The sequence below is a fragment of the Leucoraja erinacea genome, chromosome 15, assembly GCF_028641065.1.
Source record: "Leucoraja erinacea ecotype New England chromosome 15, Leri_hhj_1, whole genome shotgun sequence".
NCBI classification, from domain to species: Eukaryota; Metazoa; Chordata; class Chondrichthyes; order Rajiformes; family Rajidae; genus Leucoraja; species Leucoraja erinaceus.
In genome coordinates, this window is record NC_073391.1 from 42222781 (window position 1) to 42245603 (window position 22823).

Below are 22823 nucleotides of genomic sequence, written 5' to 3' on the forward strand. Positions count from 1 at the left end.
TTTTCATCCCAAAGATAATGCCCCATGTTCCCCTCGCAATTTGAGGATATTTTCTCCCACTGTTTGAGATAGAGATGCTATGTGCATGCATTGCTGCGGGAAGCCCTACAGCGACCAGGCGACTGACTGCATCAAATGCAGCCCGCGGCAGCTGCACGGGACGGCGGTGGGAGTTTAGTTTTATAGATGCAGCGTGGAAACAGGCCCTTCGGCCCACCGCCTCCGTGCTGACCCTCGAACACCCCGTACACGAGCTCCATCCTACGCACTAGGGGCAATTTACAGAATCCGATCAACCAACAAACCTGTACGTCTTTGGGATGTGGGAGGAAGCCGGAGCATCCGGAGAAAATTCACGCAGTCACAGGGTGAACGTACACACTCCAGGGGTGGGGTTTCTCCGGGTGCTCCGGATTCCTCCCACATTCCAAAGACGTGCAAGTTTGTAGATTAATTGTGCTTCTCTTTCTCACTCTTCTCTCCCCCTCCCCCTTCCCTTCCCTTCCCCCTCCCCTTCCCTTCCCCCTCCCCTTCCCCCCCCCTCCCCCTCTTCCTCCCTTTCCCTCCCTTCCCCCTCCCCCTCTTCCTCCCTCTCCCTCCCTTCCACCTCCCCCTCTCCATCTCCCTCTCCCTCTCCCCCTCCCCCCCCTCCCTTTCCCTCTCTCTCCTCCATCTCCATCTCCCTCTCCCTCTCCCCTCTTTCCTCCCTCCCTGTCTCCCTCTCCCCCTCCCCCTCCCCCTCCCCCTCTACCTCACCCTCTCCCTCTCGGCTGCTCATCTCCTTCCCCCTCTCCCTCACTCACCCCACTACCTCTCCTTCCCCCTCACCCTCACCCCCTGCCCCTCTCCCGTTGTCCTGCACAACACCATGCAAGTTGAGGCGTTTTGGTAGGAGGCCCAGGATCGCGGGCGTGTAACTGAGCGATTGCTGACCGCTAGCCTCTGGTGAAAGGCCTGGGGAGCGAAGTGTGAAGGAGCGGGTTGGTGGGACTGATCCAATATTGAGTGTGCTTGCCCCATTCAGGCCTGTCGGGTGCGGGGAAGACCACCATTGGGTTTGCCCTGGAGGAGTACCTGGTGACCCACGGCATTCCTTGTTACTCGCTCGATGGAGATAACATCAGGCAAGGACTAAACAAAAACCTGGGCTTCAGCTCCGAGGACCGGGAGGAGAATATTCGGCGTATCGCCGAGGTGGCCAAGCTGTTTGCCGATGCTGGTCTCGTCTGTATCGCCAGCTTCATCTCACCATTCGCCAAGGTACAAGGAACACACTTGCCCACCTGACGTACCCCATGAAGTCAATTCATCCCTTTCCCCGTTCCCTGGTCCGATGGACTGAAGGCTATTTTTTAGTTATTTCGTTTTAGAGATACAGCGCGGAAACAGGCCCTTCGGCCCACCGAGTCTGCACCGACCAGCGATCCCCGCGCACTAATGCCCCTGTCCCACTTAGGAAACCTGAACGGAAACCTCTGAAGACTTTGCGCCCCACCCAAGGTTTCCGTGCGTTTCCCGGAGGTTTTTGTCAGGCTCCCTAATGGTCGAAAGTGGTTTCCGCTTCTTCTATGTTCCGGCGATTATTTCAAAAAATTCAAAACCGGCCGCGACTAAAAATACGTTGCCGTTTTAAAAATCGGTAATTTTTTAGTTGAAGCCGGTTGCGATGCGAGTTGAAGGTGGTTGCCGGAGGTTGCAGGTAGTGGAAGGTAAGACTACCTCCGGGAACCGCACGGAAACCTTGGGTGGGGCGCAAAGTCTCCAGAGGTTTCCGTTCAGGTTTCCTAAGTGGGACAGGGGCATAACACTTTCCTACAAACCTGTAGTACGTCTTTGGAGTGTGGGAGGAAACCGAACATCTCGGAGAAAACCTGAGGTCACGGGGGGAAACGTACAGACTCCATACAGACAGCTCCCCTAGTCAGGATCGAACCCGGGACTCTGGCGCTGTAAGGCTGTGGCTCTTCAGGCCACTGGCTGTTATCCAACAGGACCAACAAGCTCTCGCCAGGATAGCTCAAACTGCAGAGCATCTTGGACAATACAGCTCACCCCCTCCATGACTAAAACAAGATAAACTAAACTAAACTAAACTAAACTAACCAAAACTAACTAACCTAAACTAAACTATATTACTGCTCGATAATTCTCCATAAAAAGAGGCAGTTCGGCCCGCCCGCTGTCATGCTATCTCTCAGGGGATTCCCATTAATTTAATGGGTGATCCTCCTTCGGACTCTGAAGAAGGGTCTCGACCCGATACATCACCCGTTCCTTCTATCCAGAGATGCTGCCTGTCCCGCTGAGTTACTCCAGCATCTTGTGTCTGTCTTCGGTTTAAACCAGCATCTGCAGTTCCTTCCTGCACATTAATTTAACTTTCCTAACTCAATTTTCCCTTGTTGACTCCATTCTTCCTTGACCGTTCAACCATCCACCCACACTCAGGCCAATTCACACCTAATGAACGTTCGACGGACATCTTTGTGATGTGGGAGGAAACCGGAGGAACTGAGGGAATCCCACCCAATCACAGGGAAAACGTGCAAACTCCGCACAGATAGAATATGAGGTTAGGGTCAAACCCAGGTCCCTTTGACCTGTGAGGTACAGAGAAAGGTTGAACAAGTTAGGGCTTTATTCTTTGGAGCGCAGAAGGTTAAGGGGGGACTTGATAGAGGTCTTTAAAATGATGAGAGGGATAGACAGAGTTGACGTGGAAAAGCTTTTCCCACTGAGAGTAGGGAAGATTCAAACAAGGGGACATGACTTGAGAATTAAGTGACTGAAGTTTAGGGGCAACATGAGGGGGAACTTCTTTAATCAGAGAGTGGTGGCTGTGTGGAATGAGCTTCCAGTGAAGGTGGTGGAGGCAGGTTCGTTTTTATCATTTAAAAATAAATTGGATAGTTATATGGACGGGAAGGGAATGGAAGGTTATGGTCTGAGTGCAGGTATATGAGACTAGGGGAGAATATGTGTTCGGCACGGACTAGAAGGGTCGAGATGGCCTGTTTCCGTGCTGTAATTGTTATATGTTTATATGGTTATATATGGAGGTGGTAGATTTTTTTCACTGACCCAGTTATGAAGACCTAAAGGTCTTTACTCAATTTAACTGATCCAATCTCTTTATACACACTATTTAGTTGAGAGATGCAGCATTGAAACAGGCCCATCGGCGACCAGAGATCACCCTGTACACTAGCACTATCCAACACACATTAGGTACAATTTTTAGGGAAGCCAATTAACCTGCTAACCTGCACGTCTTTGGCGTGTGGGAGGAAACCAGAGCACCCAGAGGAAACTCACATGGTCATGGGGAGCACGTAAAAACTGGGTTTGTATTCACTGGAATTTAGAAGGGTGATAGGTGACCTTATAGAAACATATACAATTCTTGGGATGGGGCAGGCTCGTTGCGGGAGCCCCGATGTTGGGGGAGTCCAGAACCAGGGGTCACAGTTTAAGGATAAGGGGTGGGCCATTTAAGACTGAAATGAGGAAAAACGTTATGAAGTTGTGAATCTGTGGGATTCTCTGCCACAGAAGGCAGTGGAGGCCAATTCATTGGATGTTTTCCAGAGAGAGTTAGATTTGGCTCTTAGGGCTAACGGAACCACGGAACAGGGCACTGATTGTGGATGATCAGCCATGATCATAGTGAATGGCGGTGCTGGCTCGAAGGGCGGAATGGCCTACCCCTGCACCTATTTTTCGATGTTTCTATGAGAGATATAGACGGTGGTATAGAGAGATGTGGAACACATGAATGAAAGATTTGGGAAAACGATGACAAGGGAAAGAGGTCCTTGTTAGCTGTGGAGTATGGACCAAACGTTGTTGCTGGACTACATAGGAGTATGTATTTTTCAGGATCGTGAAAAGGCAAGAAAAAGCCATGAAGTATCCAACCTTCCGTTTTTTGAAGTCTTCGTCGATGCCCCCTTGGACATCTGTGAAAACCGTGATGTGAAAGGTCTCTACAAGAAGGCAAGAGCTGGAGAGATAAAAGGTACAAATATTTTCACTCTCATTAGGAAACATTTAGTTTGCATTTTTAGAGTTGAGCTTAGCGATGCAGCGGGGAAACAGGCCCATCGGCCCACTGAGCCCATGCCGACCATCGATCAGCATTTCCCACTAGTTCCACGTTAGTCTATGTTCTATATTATTAAGAATTTCATTGCACAGATTCAGGACATTTGTCAGTGAAACACTGCTGTTATCACCCTACCACAACCAGAGAGCAGTGCTGAACTGCTGTCTATCTCCAGGGTGACATTCGCACTATCCTTGATTGGACTTTGCTGGCTTCACCTTGCACTGAACATTATTTTCTTATCATGTATCTACACACTGTAAATGGCTCGATTGTAATCACGTATGTCTTTCTGCTGACTGGTTAGCACGACACAAAAGCTTTTCGCTGTACCTCGGTACACGTGGCAATAAACTAAACTCAACTCTTGACTCTGCTGAAGTATTCAAACACTTTGTGTGGCTTTTCTTAAAGTCAAAGACTTTATTGTCAAATGTCAAGCTATAAAAAATGGTGTTATTTAAGGGCAGCAGGGTGGCTCAGAGGTAGATTTGCAGCCTTCCAGTGCTTACAGCGCCAGAGACGCAGGTTCGATCCCGACTACGGGTGCTGTCTGTACGGAGGTTGTACATTCTTCCCCTGGCCGCGTGGGTTTTCTCCGAGATCTTCGGTTTCCTGCCACACTCCAAAGTCATGGCTGATCATCTAAAATCAGTACCACGTTCCTGCTTTTCCCCCATATCTCTTGATTCCTTTAGTCCTAAGACCTGAATCCAGCTCGCTCTTGAAAACATCCAGTGAATTGGCCTCCACTGCCTTCTGTGACAGAAAATTCCACAGATTCACAATTGACTTGGTATAAATGTAAATTGTCCCTAGTGTGTAGGATAGTGTTATTACGCAGGGGTCGCTGGTCGGCGCGGACTCGGTGGACTGAAGGGCCTGCTTCTGCACTGTATCTCTGAACTAAACTAAACTAAACTACAAAACTCAGTGAAACACATGGAAAAACTTAAAACATGGTTTAGTTTAGTTTAGAGATACAGCGCGGAAACAGGCCCGTAGGCCCACCGGGTCCGCGCTGACCAGCGACCCCCGCATATTAACACTATCCTACACACTAGGGACAATTTACACACACACACCAACCCAATTAACCTACATTCCTGTCTTTTTGGAGTGTGGGAGGAAACCGAAGATCTTGGAGAAAACCCACGGGGATAAATGTACAAACTCCGTGCAGACAGCACCCGTAGTCAGGATCGACCCAGGGTCTCTGGTGCTGCAAGCTCTGTAAGACAGCAACACTACTGCTGCTCTGCCACCGTGGCACCCATTGGCGCACTTTATTTGAATGTCCTGGAATTACTGGAGCTCCACGTCTTTGTTCAGTTCTTGGTGTTTCTTTCCACAGGTTTTACTGGCATCGACTCGGAGTACGAGACGCCCGAAAGTTCGGAGTTGGTGTTGAAAACAAACCTCACCTCCGTCAATGAATGCATCCAACGCTTGGTAGAGCTCTTGGAAGAGAGGGTACGTGGAATGAACCCGTGTACTTGGATGTTCTTGCTATTGAGGGAGTGCAGCATGGGTTCACCAGGTTAATTCCCAGGATGGCGGGACTGACATATAATGAAAGAATGGGTCGACTGGGCTTATATTCATTGGAATTTAGAAGGATGAGAGGGTATGAGATGGGACCCGAGTTCGATCCGTTCTCCCCGTGGCCGGCGTGGGTTTTCTCCGGGATTTTCGGTTTCCTCCCGCACTCCAAAGGCGCACAGATTTATAGGTTAATTGGCCTGGTATAAAATGTTAAATTGTCCCCGGTGTGCGTAGGATAGTGTTAATGTGCGGGGATCGCTGGTCGGCACGGTCTCGGTGGGACGAAGGGCCTGTTTCCGCGCTGAATCTCTAAACCAAACTGAACTAAATGTACCTTTCACAAGCATGAAGGGGGTATGGTGACTTTCTGTGCCCACAGTAAGTTAGAAGGCAAAGCATAAGCAACTGCAGTGCGTTAAGCACTTTCAAGGCAGCCACTAAGTACTTCCACCTGCAGTTACAGATGAGTTATCAGACAGGAACCAGTCCGAAACGGTGAACATTTATGGCCGGACATTTTTCAGCCTAACTGACGTGGAAGTCCAGATTCCCGTGGGAACTGGTGAGGTCCGGCAGTGGAGCATAAACCTGCAATAATTATGTAGAACTGTACAGTACAGGAATAGACCCTTTGGCCCACAATGTTTAGTTTAGATTAGTTTAGAGATACAGCGTGGATACCGGCCCTTCGGCCCAACCGAGTCCGCACCAACCATCGATCCCATGCGCACCAAGACTATCCTACACACACTAGGGACAATTTACATTTGCACCAAGCCAATTAAATGGGGAGAAGGCAGGAGAATTGGGTTAGGAGGGAGAGATAGATCAGCCGCGATTGAATGGCGGAGCTTGATAGAAAATTGAATGGCAGGAGTAGGCCACTTGATGCACCGCCATTCAATATGATCATGGCTGATCTAACTCAGTATCCCTACCTGCCTTCTCTCCTACCCCCTGATCCCCTTAGCCACAAGGGCCACATCTAACTCCCTCTTAAATATAGCCAATGAACTGGCCTCAACTACCCTCTGTGGCAGAGAGTTCCAGAGATTCACCACTCTCTGCGTGAAAAAAGTTCTTCTCATCTCGGTTTTAAAAGATTTCCCCCCTTTATCCTTAAGCTGTGACCCCTTGTCCTGGACTTCCCTAACATCGGGAACAATCTTCCTGCATCTAGCCTGTCCAACCCCTTAAGAATTTTGTAAGTTTCTATAAGATCCCCTCTCAATCTTCTAAATTCTAGAGAGTATAAACCAAGTCTATCCAGTCTTTCTTCATAAGACAGTCCTGACATCCCAGGAATCAGTCTGGTGAACCGTCTCTGAAGGGCTGAATGGCCTAATTCTACTCTTTATAACCTTATGAAACCCGTAAGTCGTTGGAGTGTGGGAGGAAACCGAAGATCTCAGAGAAACCCCACGCGGTCACGGGGAGAACGTACAAACTCCATACAGACAACAGCCCTAGTCAGGATCGAACCCGGGTCTCTGGCGCTGTACGGCAGGAACACTATCACCGCGCCATCCCAACATATTGAACACGATGCCAAGATCTGTGGAGAACATGGATAGGTGACGTATCGAGTCGAGACCCATCTTCAGGTCATTGAAGGATCCCGACCTGAAACGTTACCTATCCATGTTCATTCAGATTCAGATTCACATTCAGATTCAGATTCAATTTAATTGTCATTGTCAGTGTACAGTACAGAGACAACGAAATGCATTTAGCATCTCCCTGGAAGAGCGACATAGCAAATGATTTGAATAAATAATAATAAGTGTCCGGGGGGGGTGGTGATTGGCTGTCAACGAGGTACGTTGTTGAGTAGAGTGACAGCCGCCGGAAAGAAGCTGTTCCTCGACCTGCTGGTTCGGCAACGGAGAGACCTGTAGCGCCTCCCGGATGGTAGGAGGGTAAACAGTCCATGGTTGGGGTGAGAGCAGTCCTTGGCGATGCTGAGCGCCCTCCGCAGACAGCGCTTGATTTGGACAGACTCAATGGAGGGGAGCGAGGAACCGGTGATGCGTTGGGCAATTTTCACCACCCTCTGCAATGCCTTCCGGTCGGAGACAGAGCAGTTGCCATACCATACTGTGATGTAGTTGGTAAGGATGCTCTCGATGGTGCAGCGGTAGAAGTTCACCAGGATCTGAGGAGACAGATGGACCTTCTTCAGTCTCCTCAGGAAAAAGAGACGCTGGTGAGCCTTCTTGATCAGAATTCATCAGTGATGCCGCCTGACCCGCTGAGTTGCTCCACATTCAAAAGACTCTCCTGGACCATGTGGGTTTTCTCCAGGTGCTCTGGTTTCCTCCCACATTCCAAAAATGTGCAGGTTTGTTGGTTAATTGACTTCTGTAGTTTGTCCTTAGTGCGTAGGACAGTGCAAGTGTTTGGGTGATCACTGACCGGAGTGGATTCGGTGGGGGCCTGTTTCCATGCTGTATCTCTAAACTAACCTACACTAAATTCCCATCGGAGCGAGGAGAAGCAAAACTTCAGCTATCCATGTTCTCCAGAGATGCTGCTTGACCCGCTGAGTTACTCCAGCACGCTGTGTCATTTTGTACTTGAACAATAAGATGCATTCATTTAACACTTTTCACACATTTCTCTTGGTCAGTGCCTCAGTGTATAGTTCATTAATAGATGCTTAAGTGTGAATTTTCTTAACTTGGGCTGGTGATTTAGTTTAAAGATACAGCATGGAAACAGGTCCTGCAGCCCACCAAAGGCCACTTTGGCCATCGATCACCCGTTCACACTAGTTCTGTGCAATCCCACTTTCGCTTCCACTCCCTTACGCACGAGGGGCAAATTATTACCGAGGCCAATTAAGCTACAAACCCGCACGTCTCTGGGATGTGGGAGGAAACCGGAGCGCCTGGAGGCAGCCCGCTTGGTCACGGGGTAGATCGTGCAAATTCCACATACAGTCAGCACCCGAGATCGGGACCGAACCCGGGTCTCTGGAGCTGTGAGGCAGCAGCACTACCAGCTGTGCCGCTGTGCTGCCCTGCAGAATAGGTTCACAATGGCAAGTTGACATGAAGGAAGCAGGCGCTCGGTCAGGGCTTGGTGCTAACAGCAACTTCTGTGATGTTGCAATTGTGGTTCACAACTGCTCTGATGTGAGACGTGGAGCTTCCTCTCTGTGATCACGCCATTTAAGAAAATCATGATCCCACACCAGTGACGTTAGCTCTGGCCTTTGGGGTGGTATTTTGTAGTGTAACCGTGAACGGAATAATCACCGTCATTAAATGGACTGACTCACCATATGGCACAAGTTCAAGATGATCAGCCATGATCACATTGAATGGCAGTGCTGGCTCGAAGGGCTGAATGGCCTACTCCTGCACCAATTGTCTATTGTCACCTTTAAAGGCAAAATAGTTTAGTTTAGTTTGTTTTAGTTTGGTTTAGTTTAGTTTAATTTAGTTTGGTTTGGTTTAGAAACATAGAAAATGGGTGCAGGAGGAGGCCATTCGGCCCTTCGAGCCAGCACTGCCATGGTTGATCGTCCCCTATCAATAACCCGTGCCTGCCTTCTCCCTACATCCCTTGACTCCACTAGCCCCTAGAGCTCTATCTAACTTTAAGAGAAAATCTATCCAGTGATTTGGCCTCCACTGCCCTCTGTGGCAGGGAATTCCATATATTCACAACTCTCTCGGTGAAAACGTTTTTTCTCACGTCAGTCTTAAATGACCTCCCCTTTATTCTAAGACTGTGGCCCCTGGTTCTGGACTCGCCCAACATTGCGAACATTTTTTCTGCATCTAGCTTGTCCAGTCCTTTTATAATTATATATGTTTCTATAAGATTCCCCCTCATCCTTCTAAACTCCAGTGAATACAAGCCTAGTCTTTTCAATCTTTCCTCATATGACAGTCCCGCCATCCCAGGGATCAATCTCGTGAACCTGCGCTGCACTGCCTCAATCACAAGGATGTCCTTCCTCAAATTTGGCCATTTAGTTTATTTTAGACTAGTTTAGTTTAATTTAGTTTGGTTTAGTTTGGTTTAGTTTAAAGATACAACATGGAAACACATCCTTCAACCCACCGACTCCATGCCGACCATCGATCACCCCTTCACACTAGTTCCCTGTAAAACCGCTCCAGGGTGAATGTGCAGGGGCCAATTAACCTTCAAACCTGCATGTATTTGAGATGTGGGAGGAAACCTGGGCACTCGGAGGAAACCCACGCGGACACGGGAAGAATTACTGCAAACTCCACACAGGCAGACGACAGTCGCTCCACTCCTAAACCTTTGTTTCAACAGCAGCGTTTCTCATTCTAACTATTACCTAATATTTATCTTGTATCTGTACAATGCGGACGACTTGATTATAATCAGACACAGTTTTTTGCTGTCTGGACGGCTCACGTTTAGAGTATTGTGTTCAGTTCTGGGCACCATGTTGAGGGGAAAGATGTTGTCAAGCTGGAAAGAGTACAGAGAATTGTTTAAGAAGGAAATGCAGATGCTTGAATCCTTACCATCGAGAGCATCCTTACCAACTGCATCACAGTATGGTATGGCAACTGCTCTGTCTCTGACCGGAAGGAAGGCATTGCAGAAGGTGGTGAAAATTGCCCAACGCATCACCGGTTCCTCGCTCCCCTCCATTGAGTCTGTCCAAAGCAAGCGTTGTCTGCGGTGCGCGCTCAGCATCGCCAAGGACTGCTGCTCACCCCAACCATGGACTGTTTAAGCCCTCCTACCATCCGGGAGGCGCTACAGGTCTCTCCGTTGCCGAATCAGCAGGATGCTCCCAGCTTCTTCCCACAGGCACTGTTAAATGGACTTTGCCCCCCCCCCCCAAACCCCCCCCCCCCCCCCCCCCGGAACCTTATTTTTTTTTTTTTTTTCAAACCATTTGCTATGTAGCTCTTCCAGGGAGATGCTAAATGCATTTTGTTGTCTCTGTACTGTACACTGACAATGACAATTAAAATTGAATCTGAATCTGAATCTGAATCTGGGTAAAATCGAAGGTAGACAAAAATGCTGGAGAAACTCAGCGGGTGTGGCAGCATCTATGGAGCGAAGGAAATAGGCAACGTTTCGGGACGAAACGTTGCCTATTTCCTTCGCTCCATAGATGCTGCCTCACCCGCTGAGTTTCAAGAGTACAGAGAAGATTTACGAGGATGTTGCCAGCACTCGAGGGTCTGAGTTCTAGAGAGAGGTTGAATAGGCTGGGACTAGGAGCGCAGGATGACGAGGGGGTGATCATATAGAGGTGTATAAAATCATGAGAGGAATAGATCAGGTAGATGCACAGAGTCTCTTGCCCGGAGTAGGCGAATCAAGGACCAGAGGACATAGGTTTAGGGTGAAGGGGAAAAGATTTAATGGGAATCTGAGGGGTAACGTTTTCACACAAAGGCTGGTGGGTGTATGGAACAAGATACGAGAGGAGGAAGGTGAGGCAGGGACTATCCCAATGTTTAAGAAACAGTTAGACAGGTGCATGGCTAGGACCAGTTTGGAGGGATATGGACCAAACGCAGGCAGGTGGGACTAGTGTAGATGGGATGTTGGATGTTGGCATGGTGCCGAGGGGCATGTTAAGCCGAGGGGTCTGTTTCCTGTCTGTCTGTCTGTCTGTCTGTCTGTCTGTCTGTCTGTCTGTCTGTCTGTCTGTCTGTCTGTCTGTCTGTCTGTCTGTCTGTCTGTCTGTCTGTCTGTCTGTCTGTCTGTCTGTCTGTCTGTCCCCTGTCTGTCTGTCCCCTGTCTGTCCTGCTGCCTGCCTGTCTGTCCTCTGTCCTCTGTCGTCTCCTGTCTGGCTGTCTGTCTGTCTGTCCCCTGTCTGTCTGTCCCCTGTCTGTCTGTCCCGCTGCCTGTCTGCCTGCCTGTCTGTCTGTCTGTCTGTCTGTCTGTCTGTCTGTCTGCCTGCCTGTCTGTCTGTCTGTCTGTCTGTCTGTCTGTCTGCCTGTCTGTCTGTCTGTCTGTCTGTCTGTCTGTCTATCTGTCTGGCTGCCTGTATCTAACTATCTAACACTACAAATGCTTTTGACTGTACCTGAGTACAGGAGACAATATTAAAGTAAACTATAACTAAAGCAGATGGCAGCCGAGGCCAGGTTTGAAGCCGGCTCTGCCAGCTGTACAACTGTGCCACGTGGCGAGCCATTGTTCTTTTTGTGGGAGGGGAGCCAGCAGACGGTTTGACGGGATGTTCCCTATTGTTATTCCCAGGGCATTGTTCCTGCAGCTGCCAGCGAAGGAGTGAAGGAACTGTTTGTCCCGGACAACAAGCACGACTTGGTGCGCGAAGAGGCATGGACTCTACCTACGCTGCAGATTACCCGGGTAAACCCTGCCCTTCCGCCTCTCTGAGGCTTTACTTCAGCGAGACTAATGGTCAATGCAGGATGGACACAAAAATGCTGGAGTTAACTCAGCGGGACAGGCAGCATCTCTGGAGAGAAGGAATGGGTGGAGGAGACCCTTCTTCTGACTGTCCCGAGAAGGGTCTTGATCTGATATAAACCAGCATCTGCAGTTCCTTCCTACACACTGATAAATGCAAAGCAGATTGCTTCAGTCTTTATCGAATAGTCAAGATTCAAGAGTATTTCATTGTCCTATGTACCAGATGGAACAATGAAATTCTTTCTTAATAGTGATAGGGAAAGTAGACAAAAATGCTGGAGATACCCAGCGGGCGAGGCAGCATCTGTGGAGCAAAGGAATAGGTGACGTTTCGGGTCGAGACCCTTCTTCAGACTGATGTGGGGTGCGGGAGGGGGGGGTGGGGCAGGAAGAATAAAGGAAGAGGCGGAGACAGTGGGCTGTGGGAGAGCTGGGAAGGGGAGGGGAAGGAGGGAGAAGGAGGAGAAAGCAAGGACTACCTGAAATTGGAGACGTCAATGTTCATACCGCTGGGGTGTAAACTATCCAAGCAAAATATGAGGTGCTGCTCATAGTGCGAATAGTGAAAGGTCTGGATAGAGTGGATGTGGAGAGGATGTTTCCACTAGTGGGAGAGTCATAGAGGACGTTCCTTTAGGAAGGAGATGAGGAGGAATGTCTATAGTCAGAGGGTGGTGAACCTTTGGGATTCTTTGCCATAGAAGGTTGTGGAGGCCAAGTCAATGGATAGATTCGGCGGAGATAGGTAGATTTGTGATTAGTACGGGGTTATGACGGGTGTCAGGGGTTATGGGGAGAAGGCAGGAGAATGGGGTTAAGAGGGACAGATGGATCAGCCATGATTAAATGCTAGGCTACACATGATGGGCCGAATGGCCTAATTCTGCTCCTATCTCTTATGAACGTACACAATTGTTGCATTCCCTTTTCACACCTGCTCCAAAATAAAAGTAGGGGAGAACGTAAAAACTCCGTACAGACAGCACCCGTATTCAGGATTGAACCTGGGTCTCTGGAGCCGTGAGGCAGCAACTCTACCGTTGTGTCACCTGCCTGCGTTTGGCCCATACCCCGTGAAATCTTTCCCTATCTCTTGTTTCCCTCTCCCCCCCTCCCCCATCGACTTTCAGTCTGAAGAAGGGTCTCGACTCGAAACCCTCACCTGCTCCTTTTCTCCAGAGATGCTGTCTGGCCCGTTGAGTTACTCCAGCATTTTCTGTGTCCATCTATAATAGTGCCGTTAATAATGGTGTTTTACACAGGGAGGTTGGAGTGGAGGTGGATCTAGCTCCGTGTTTGTTTCTCTTGCAGTTGGATCTGCAGTGGGTGCAGGTGTTATCGGAAGGATGGGCCACCCCTCTCTCGGGCTTCATGAGGGAACGGGAGCTCCTCCAGGTTCTGCACTTTGGGATGCTCTTGGACGGTAAGACTGCGAACTCTCCAAACCCTATCAGTGATGGCAGTAATCCGTACACCAAACACCACCTACCCTTGTTCTCCAGGGTGATTTCACATGGAATTTGTCATAGTGTCAAAGAGTGATACAGTGTGGAAACAGGCCCTTCGGCCCAACTTGCCCACACCTGTCAACAATGTCCCAGCTACACTTGTCCCACCTACCCATGCTTGGTCCATATCCCTCCAAACCTGTCCTACCCATGTACCCGTCTAACTGTTTCTTAAATGTCGGGATAGTCCCAGCCTCAATTACCTCCTCTGGCAACTCGTTCCATACACCCACCACCCTTTGTGTGAAAAAGTTACCCCTCAGATTCCTATTAACTCTTTTCCCCTTCACCTTGAACCTATGTCCTCTGGTCCTCGCTTCCCCTACTCTGGGCAAGCGATTCTGTGCATCTACCCGATCTATTCCTCTCGTGATTTAAAACACTAGGTTGAAATAAATTCAATAGGTTGAAATAAAATGCTAATATTGATAAGTTGTGAGAATTCCGATGCAGGGTGTGAAATCTCGACCTCAATGCCATAAATTGTGAAAGATCATTTTCCATTTCCTTTAGTTTTAGTTTTAGAGATACAGCGCGGAAACAGGCCCACCGTGTCCACACCGGCCAGCGATCCCTGCGTATAAACACTATCCCACACACACTAGGGACAATTTTACACTTCTACCAAGTCAATTAGCCTACAAACCTGTGCGTCTTTGGAGTGCGAGAGGAAACCAAAGATCTCGGAGAAAATCCACGCGGGTCACGGGGGGATCGTGCAATGGTCGGTGTGGACTCGGTGGGCCGGAGGTCTTGTTTCCAAGCTGTATGTCAGACCATTCACCAGTTCCATGATATCCCACTTTCCCATCCACTCTCTGCACACTAGGGGGACATTTACTGAGGCCAATTCACCTACAAAGCCTCAAGTCTTTGGGATGTGGGAGGAAACCAGATGTTGATCAAACCCTTATTTAAATATGTAGATCAATGGGGCCCTTATTTAAATATGTAGATCAATGGGGCCCTTATTTAAATATGTAGATCAATGGGGCCCTTATTTAAATATGTAGATCAATGGGGCCCTTATTTAAATATGTAGATCAATGGGGCCCTTATTTAAATATGTAGATCAATGGGACCCTTATTTAAATTTGTAGATCAATGGGACCCTAATTTTAATATATAGATAAACATGGCCCTTATTTATATATGTAGATAAATGGGGCCTTAATTTAAATATATGGATCAACATGGCCCTTGTTTAAATATGAAGATAGACACAAAAAGCTGGAATAACTCAGCGGGACAGGCAGCATCTCCGGAGAGAAGGAATGGGTGACGTTTCGGGTCGAGACCCTTACTCAGACTGAAGAAGGATCTCAACCCGAAACGTCACCCATTTTTTCTCTCCGAAGAAGCTGCCCGTCCCGCTGAGTGAGTTGCTCCAGCAATAAACTAGCGTCTGGCCGTTCCCTCCGACGCGCTTTGAAAGGGACGCGGCGTTGACCCCGTGGGGTGACGGGTCTTGTCGTCCGCAGGTGGACTCATCAACCTGACCGTTCCCATCGTCCTGCCCGTCTGCACGGATGACAAGGTTCGCCTCGCCGGCAGCTCCGCCATCGCCCTCGTCTACTCCGGCCGCACCGTGGCTGTCCTCCAGAAGCCCGAGTTCTACCAGCACCGGCAGGAGGAGCGCTGCGCCCGGCAATGGGGAACCACCTGCGAGAATCACCCCTACATTAAAGTATGTACCAACCCCCGCGGTCTACTCATTGGAGACCCTTCGACTATCTCCAATAGACGTAAGACAGAAAAAGCTGGAGTAACTCAGCGGGACCGGCAGCATCTCTGGAGAGATGGAATGGATGACGTTTCGGGTCAAGACCCTTCTTCAGAGCTCTAATCTGACTTTACTGGCTTTGCCTTGCACTAAACATTTTTCCCTTATCATGTAGTTCAATGGGGCCCTTCTTCAGAGCTCTAATCTGACTTTACTGGCTTTGCCTTGCACTAAACATTTTTCCCTTATCATGTATCTGTACACTGTGGACGGCTCGATTGTAATCATGTATTGTCTTTCCGCTGACTGGTTAGCACGCAACTCCTTTTCCGTGTCAATTTCAGTTTTGGTTTTGTTTATTGTCACGTGTACCTGCCAGCAGAAAGGCAACACATGATTACAATCGAGCCATTTGCAGTGTACAGATACATGAGAAGGGAATCCTTTTATCCTGTATCTGAAACCGCACCCCACCAGATTCAGGGACAGTTTCCTCCCAGCTTTTTCAATTGTATCGCTGCATGGACATTCTTGCCATAGAGGGAGTACAGAGAAGGTTCACCACACTGATTCCTGGGATGTCAGGACTTTCATATGAAGAAAGGCTGGATGGACTCGGCTTGTACTCGCTAGAATTTAGAAGATTGAGGGGGGATCTTATAGAACCTTACAAAATTCTTAAGGGGTTGGACAGGCTAGATGCAGGAAGATTGTTCCCGATGCTGGGGAAGTCCCGAACAAGGGGTCACAGTTTAAGGATAAGGGGGAAATCTTTTAGCACCGAGATGAGAAAAACATTTTTTTCATACACAGAATCTGTGGAATTTTCTGCCACAGAAGGTAGTTGAGGCCACAGTTCATTGGCTATATTTAAGTGGGAGTTAGACGTGGCCCTTGTGGCTAAAGGGATCAGGGGATATGGAGAGAAGGCAGGTGCAGGATACTGAGTTGGATGATCAGCCATGATCATATTGAATGGCGGTGCAGGCTCGAAGGGCCGAATGGCCTACTCCTGCACCTAATTTCTATGTTTCTATGGCAAATTCATTTCACTGTACCTTAGTTGGTGCATCTGACAAATGCATTTGAACCTTGAACCTTGTTACCGGGCACCAAACCATCCTCTCAGCAGCTCGGGAGCGGTCCTGACCTCCCGTGTATCTCATTGGAGATCTTCGGACTATCTCTAATCGGACTTTACTGAACTTTATCTTGCACTATATATTATTCCCTTTATCCTGTATCTGTACACAGGGGGCGGCTTGTTTGCAATCATGTATAGTCTTTCCACTGACTGGACAGCACGCAACAAAAAGGCTTTTCACTGTAACCGGAGAGGATGTTTCCACTAGTGGGAGAGTCAAGGACCAGAAGCCCAAGTCTCCGATTCTGTAGAATTCATTGCCAACGAAGGCTGTGCAGGCCAAATCAATGGATATTTTTAGGCGGAGATTGCCAGATTCTTGATTAGTACAGGCGTCAGAGGTTACGGGGAGAAGGCAGGAGAATGGGGTTGAGTGGGAAGGATAGATCAGCCATGATTGAATGGTGGAGTGGACATGATGGGCTGAATGGCCTAGTTCTGCTCCGATAACTAAATAACATGAAGTTTAAGGATAAGGGGAAAATCTTTTTGGACCGAGATGAGAAAAACATTTGTTCACGTTTTTCAAGTATCCCGGTAATTGTCACTTTTTCAAGTTTTTTTGGCCTTCCATCACAGCAATGTGATGGATGTTTATGTAAATTATGTTGTGTCTTGGGTCTATTTGTATGTAATGTATGTCTGCAGAAACGTCATTTCGTTTGGACCTCAAGGGGTCCAAATGACAAATAAATTGAATTGAATTGAATTGAATTGAATAGGTCCTCTGGTCCTCGATTCACCTACTCTGGGCAAGAGACTGTGTGCATCTACCCGATCTATTCCTCTTATGATTTTACACACCCTCTATAAGAACACCCCTCATCCTCCTAGTGGGCGGGATATTGAAAACGCGATCCATTAAATGTTGTTTTCCAAACTAACTTCCAGATGGTGATGGAGAGCGGCGACTGGCTCGTTGGAGGTGACCTCCAGGTACTGGAGCGGATCCGGTGGAATGACGGCTTGGATCAATATCGTCTAACACCCATGGAGCTCAAACAGAAGTTCAAGGACATGAACGCTGGTAAAAAACATCTCCCTCACTCATTCTCATCTCCCCTCTTCTCCCATCGGGCAAAGAGTATGGAAGTGTGAAAACGCACACCTCCAGATTCAGGGACAGTTTCTTCCCACAGCTGTTATCAGCTTGCCAACTGAACCATCCCACCACAACCAGAGAGCTGTGCTGAACTACCATCAACCTCATTGGTGACCCTCGGACTATCCTTTTAAGAAAGAACTGCAGATGCTGGAAAAATCGAAGGTAGACAAAAATGCTGGAGACACTCAGCGGGTGAGGCAGCATTTATGGAGCGAAGGAATAGGTGACGTCTGATGAAGGGTCTCGACCCGAAACGTCACCTATTCCTTCGCTCCATAGATGCTGCTTCACCCGCTGAGTTTCTCCAGCATTTTTGTCTCCCTCGGACTATCTTTGATCGGACTTTACTGGCTTTCTACTGCATTCACAATTTTGCTGGAGCCATTATTCATATTAAATATTATGACATTAAATTGAAAACTCGGTCTCATTTAATCCCAAACCATCATCCCGAACCATCATCTACCTCATTGGTGAACCTCGGACTATCCTTGACCAGACTTTACTGGCTTAACCTTGCACTAAACGTTATTCCCTGTAATCATGTATCTGTACACTGTAAATGGTTCAAATGTAATCATGTGTTGTCTTTCCGCTGACTGGTTAGCGCACAACAAAAGCTTTTCACTGTCCCTTGGTGCACGTGACAATAGACTAATCTAAACTAAATCAAAATCGCCAAATTATTGATATTGCTAAATCAATTATCCTTTGTTCTGAACTAGCTGGACTGTTCCAATAATCTCTTTTCGCTGCTCGGTTAAGGCACATAACATTGTCCATCAGTCACTGTGGTTTATTTCTCAGTTTTGTGTTCCATGTAGAGTCATAGAGTGATACAGCATGGAAACAGGCCCTTCAGCCCAACTTGCCCACACCAATATGCCCCATCTACACTAGTACTGCCTGCCTGTGTTTGGCCCATATCCTATCCATTGATCGTCACAAAATCAGTGGATCTGGCAAACATTTCTGGAGAAAAGGAATGGGTGACGTTTCGGGTCGAGACCCTTCTTCGGACTGCTGCAATAAACTGACATTCCAGCACCTGCAGTTGCTCCTGTCTCCTGCCACAGATGCTGCCTGACCTGTGGAGTTCTTCCGGCACTTTGTGCTTTGAGTGCTAAGACCGCGTTGAGTTAAGCACGAGGGCTCACGGCTGGCACAGCGGTAGAGTTGCTGCCTTGCAGCGCTGGAGACCCGGGATCGATCCCGACTACGGGTGCTGCCTGTACGGAGTTTGTACGTTCCCCCCGTGACCTGCATGGGTTTTCTCCGAGATATTCAGTTTCCTCCCACCCTCCAAAGACGTACAGGTTTGTAGGTTAATTTGTATAAAATGTAAAAATATTGTCCCCAGTGTGTGTGTAGGACAGTGTTAATGTGCGGGGATCGCTGGTGGTCACGGACTCGGTGGGCCGTGGGGCCTGTTTCCGTGCCGTATCTCTAAATTAAACTAAACTAAACTGGACCAAAGCAAGTTTCCTGCGACAGAAATCCTTTGTGATTAGTGCGGGTGTCAGGGGTTGTCGGGCAAAGGCTGGAGAATGGGGTTAGGAGGGAGAGATAGATCAGCCATGATTGAATGGTGGAGTAGACTAGATGGGCCGAATGGCCCAATTCTGCTCCTATTTTTTTTTTCTTTTTTTTTTAAATTTCAAGATAGACTTTATTCAATTGATAAATATATACAATTCCTGAACCATTCAAACAAACAAAATTCATCCGACATTTTCGGAGACTATACAAATTTTTTCCAGTACAATTTTTTTACATTTGTCAAATTTCACCAAACAGTCCCCCGCCCGTGCCACTCTGTGGCCCCTGTCCAAGTAATAAATATATACAGTGTTTACACAGTGCGAAAATTCCATCTGACATTTTCATTTCCACACTCTGCTCCTATCCCTTATGAGCTTATGAATTTATGGTAGGACATAGGATTAATTGCCTAGATGTTTCAGGTGTGATGGGCCGTATGGCTCCCTTCTGAGCCACGGATGGAACTGAGCACTGCTGGGTTATAAAATTCCACAGAGTGTGATATATGGGCGCAGAATTTCAAACTGAGGATATATATAACTGAAGTATATAACTGAGAACCAAATAAGTTTCACACACTGTATGACCTTATGACCTGTGTAGGAAGGAACTGCAGATGCTGGTTTAGAACAAAGATAGACACAAAAAGTCGGAGTAACTCAGCGGGACAGGCAGCATCTCTGGAGAGGAGGAATGGGTGGCATTTCGGGTCGAGACCCTTCTCCAGTCTGAAGATGGGTCTCGACCCGAAACGCCACCCATTCCTTCTCTCCAGAGTTGCTGCCTGTCCCGCTGAGTTACTCCAGCTTTGTGTGTCTGTCTTCATTTGTTAGCTGTTAGTTGGGTGAAAACGAGAAGCTGGTGCGACTTGGGTGGGGCAGGGATAGAGAGAGAGAGATCTTATGACCTAAGAAAGATCTTATGACCTTAGACAGACACAAAAAACTGGAGTAACTCAGCGGGACAGGCAGCATCTGTGGAGAGAAGGGATGGGTGACGTTTCGTCCGAGACCCTCCGTCAGACTCTTTTGACCTTGTGACCTTTCTCTCGTCCCTGCCGCAGATGCGATCTTTGCGTTCCAGCTGCGCAACCCGGTGCACAACGGCCATGCGTTGCTGATGCAGGACACCAGGCGCAGGCTGCTGGAGCAGGGCTACAAGCGGCCGGTGCTGCTGCTGCACCCGCTGGGCGGCTGGACCAAGGACGACGACGTGCCGCTGGCCTGGCGCATGCGGCAGCACGCGGCCGTGCTGGAGGAGGGCGTGCTGGACCCCGGCTCCACCGTCGTCGCCATCTTCCCCTCGCCCATGATGTACGCCGGCCCCACCGAGGTCAGTCGCCGAGCCTATCCCTTTGTGGAGTCTTTGCAGTTAACCATATAACCATATAAACCATATAACAATTACAGCACGGAAACAGGCCATCTCGGCCCTACAAGTCCGTGCCGAACAAATTTTTTTTCCCCTTAGTCCCACCTGCCTGCACTCATACCATAACCCTCCATTCCCTTCTCATCCATATGCCTATCCAATTTATTTTTAAATGATACCAATGAACCTGCCTCCACCACTTCCACTGGAAGCTCATTCCACACCGCTACCACTCTCTGAGTAAAGATGTTCCCCCTCATATTACCCCAAAACTTCTGTCCCTTAAGTTGATGCATAGAAACAGAAAATAGGTGCAGGAGTAGGCCATTCGGCCCTTCGAGCCTGCACCGCCATTTAATATGATCATGGCTGATCACCCAACTCAGTATCCCGTCCCTGCCTTCTCTCCATACCCCCTGATCCCATTAGCCACAAGAGCCACATCTAACTCCCTCTTAAATATAGCCAATGACTGGCCTCAACTACCCTCTGTGGCAGAGAATTCCACATGGTATCCCCCACACCCCATCCTTCTGCATTCTCCCCATAACCCCTGAAACCCCTGATTTCAGTATTGGAGTAGAGAGGTTCTTCTGCAGTTGTATAGGGCTTTGGTGAGACCACATCTGGAGTATTGTGTACAGTTTTGGTCTCCTAATTTGAGGAAGGACACCCTTGTGATTGAAGCAGTGCAGCTTAGGTTCACGAGATTGATCCCTGGGATGTCAGGACTTCCTGGCGGGACTGTCATATGAGGAAAGATTGAAAAGACTAGGCTTGTATTCAATGGAGTTTAGAAGGATGAGGGGAGATCTTATAGAAACATATAAAATTATAAAAGGACTGGACAAGCTAGATTCCCATTGTTGGGTGAGTCCAAAACCAGGGGCCACAGTCTCAGAATAAAGGGGAGGCCATTTCAGACTGTGGTGAGAAAAAACTTTTTCACCCAGAGAGTTGTGAATTTGTGCAATTCCCTGCCACAGAGGGCGGTGGAGGCCAAATCACTGGATGGATTTAAGAGAGAGCTAGATAGAGCTCTAGGGGCTGGTGGAGTCAAGGGATATGGGGAGAAGGCAGGCATGGGTTATTGATTGGGGACGATCAGCCATGATCGCAATGAATGGTGGTGCTGGCTCGAAGGGCTGAATGGCCTCCTCCTGCACCTATTTTCTATGTTTCTAGTTTCTATGATACCCATAGAGTCACAGAGTGATACATAGAAGCATAGAAACAATTGTCCCCAGTGTGTGTGTGTGTGTGTGTGTGTGTGTGTGTGTGTGTGTGTGTGTGTGTGTGTGTGTGTGTGTGTGTGTGTGTGTGTGTGTGTGTGTGTGTGTGTGTGTGTGTGTGTGTAGGGACAGTGTAATGTGCAGGGATCGTGGTGTGTGGTGTGGGGGTTCAGTATTGATGTGGATAGAGAACTGGTGTGTAGGAGTAAACGGGTCCTTTTCACAATGGCAGGCAGTGACTAGTGGGTAGGCTCAGTTCTGGGACCCCAGTGTTATATGTGACGAGGGAATGAATGCAACATCTCCAAGTTTACGGATGACACGGTGGGGGGCAGTGTTAGCTGTGAGGAGGATGCTAGGAGACCTGTTTCTGCAGTATAATGTGGTTAAATGTGGTTATCCATTTTGGTGGCAAAAACAGGAAAGCAGACTATTATCTAAATGGTGGCCGATTGGGAAAGGGGGAGATGCAGCGAGACCTGGGTGTCATTGTACACCAGTCATTGAAGGTAGGCATGCAGGTGCAGCAGGCAGTAAAGAAAGCGAATGGTATGTTAGCTTTCATTGCAAAGGGATTTGAGTATAGGAGCAGAGGGGTTCTACTGCAGTTGAACAGGGTCTTGGTGAGACCACACCTGGAGTATTGCGTACAGTTTTGGTCTCCAAATCTGAGGAAGGACATTATTGCCATAGAGGGAGTGCAGAGAACCAAATTCCTGGGATGTCCTGTCTTGGATAACTTGGTTTATACTCTCTAGAATTTAGGATTGAGAGGGGATCTTATAGAAACTTACAAAATTCTTAAGGGGTTGGACAGGCTAGAGAGGAAAATAGGGGTCCAGGACAGGGGTCACAGCTTAAGGATAGGGGGAAATCCTTTAAAACCGAGATGAGAAGAATTGTTTTCACACAGAGAGTGGTGAATCTCTGGAACTCTCTGCCACAGAGGGTAGTTGAGGCCAGTTCATTGGCTATATTTAAGAGGGAGTTAGATGTGGCCCTTGTGGCTAAGGGGATCAGGAGGTGTGGAGAGAAGGCAGGTACGGGATACTGAGTTGGATGATCAGCCATGATCATATTGAATGGCGGTGCAGGCTGGAAGGGCCGAATGGCCTACTCCTGCACCTAATTTCTATGTTTCTATGTTTCTGT

At 48.3% G+C, this 22823-nt stretch overlaps 1 protein-coding gene across 1 annotated transcript in view; it reads left to right on the forward strand.

The window, feature by feature from the left end:
* The window catches only part of papss2b (3'-phosphoadenosine 5'-phosphosulfate synthase 2b), a 52784-nt gene that overhangs the window by 23902 nt on the left and 6059 nt on the right, over positions 1-22823 (forward strand). Inside the window, exons 3-10 of the mRNA XM_055647251.1 lie at positions 1025-1260; positions 3880-4018; positions 5460-5578; positions 11870-11983; positions 13358-13469; positions 15036-15241; positions 17313-17448; positions 20132-20400. Coding sequence (XP_055503226.1) covers positions 1025-1260; positions 3880-4018; positions 5460-5578; positions 11870-11983; positions 13358-13469; positions 15036-15241; positions 17313-17448; positions 20132-20400 — 1331 coding nt within the window. The remainder of the gene's footprint in view (positions 1-1024; positions 1261-3879; positions 4019-5459; positions 5579-11869; positions 11984-13357; positions 13470-15035; positions 15242-17312; positions 17449-20131; positions 20401-22823) is intronic.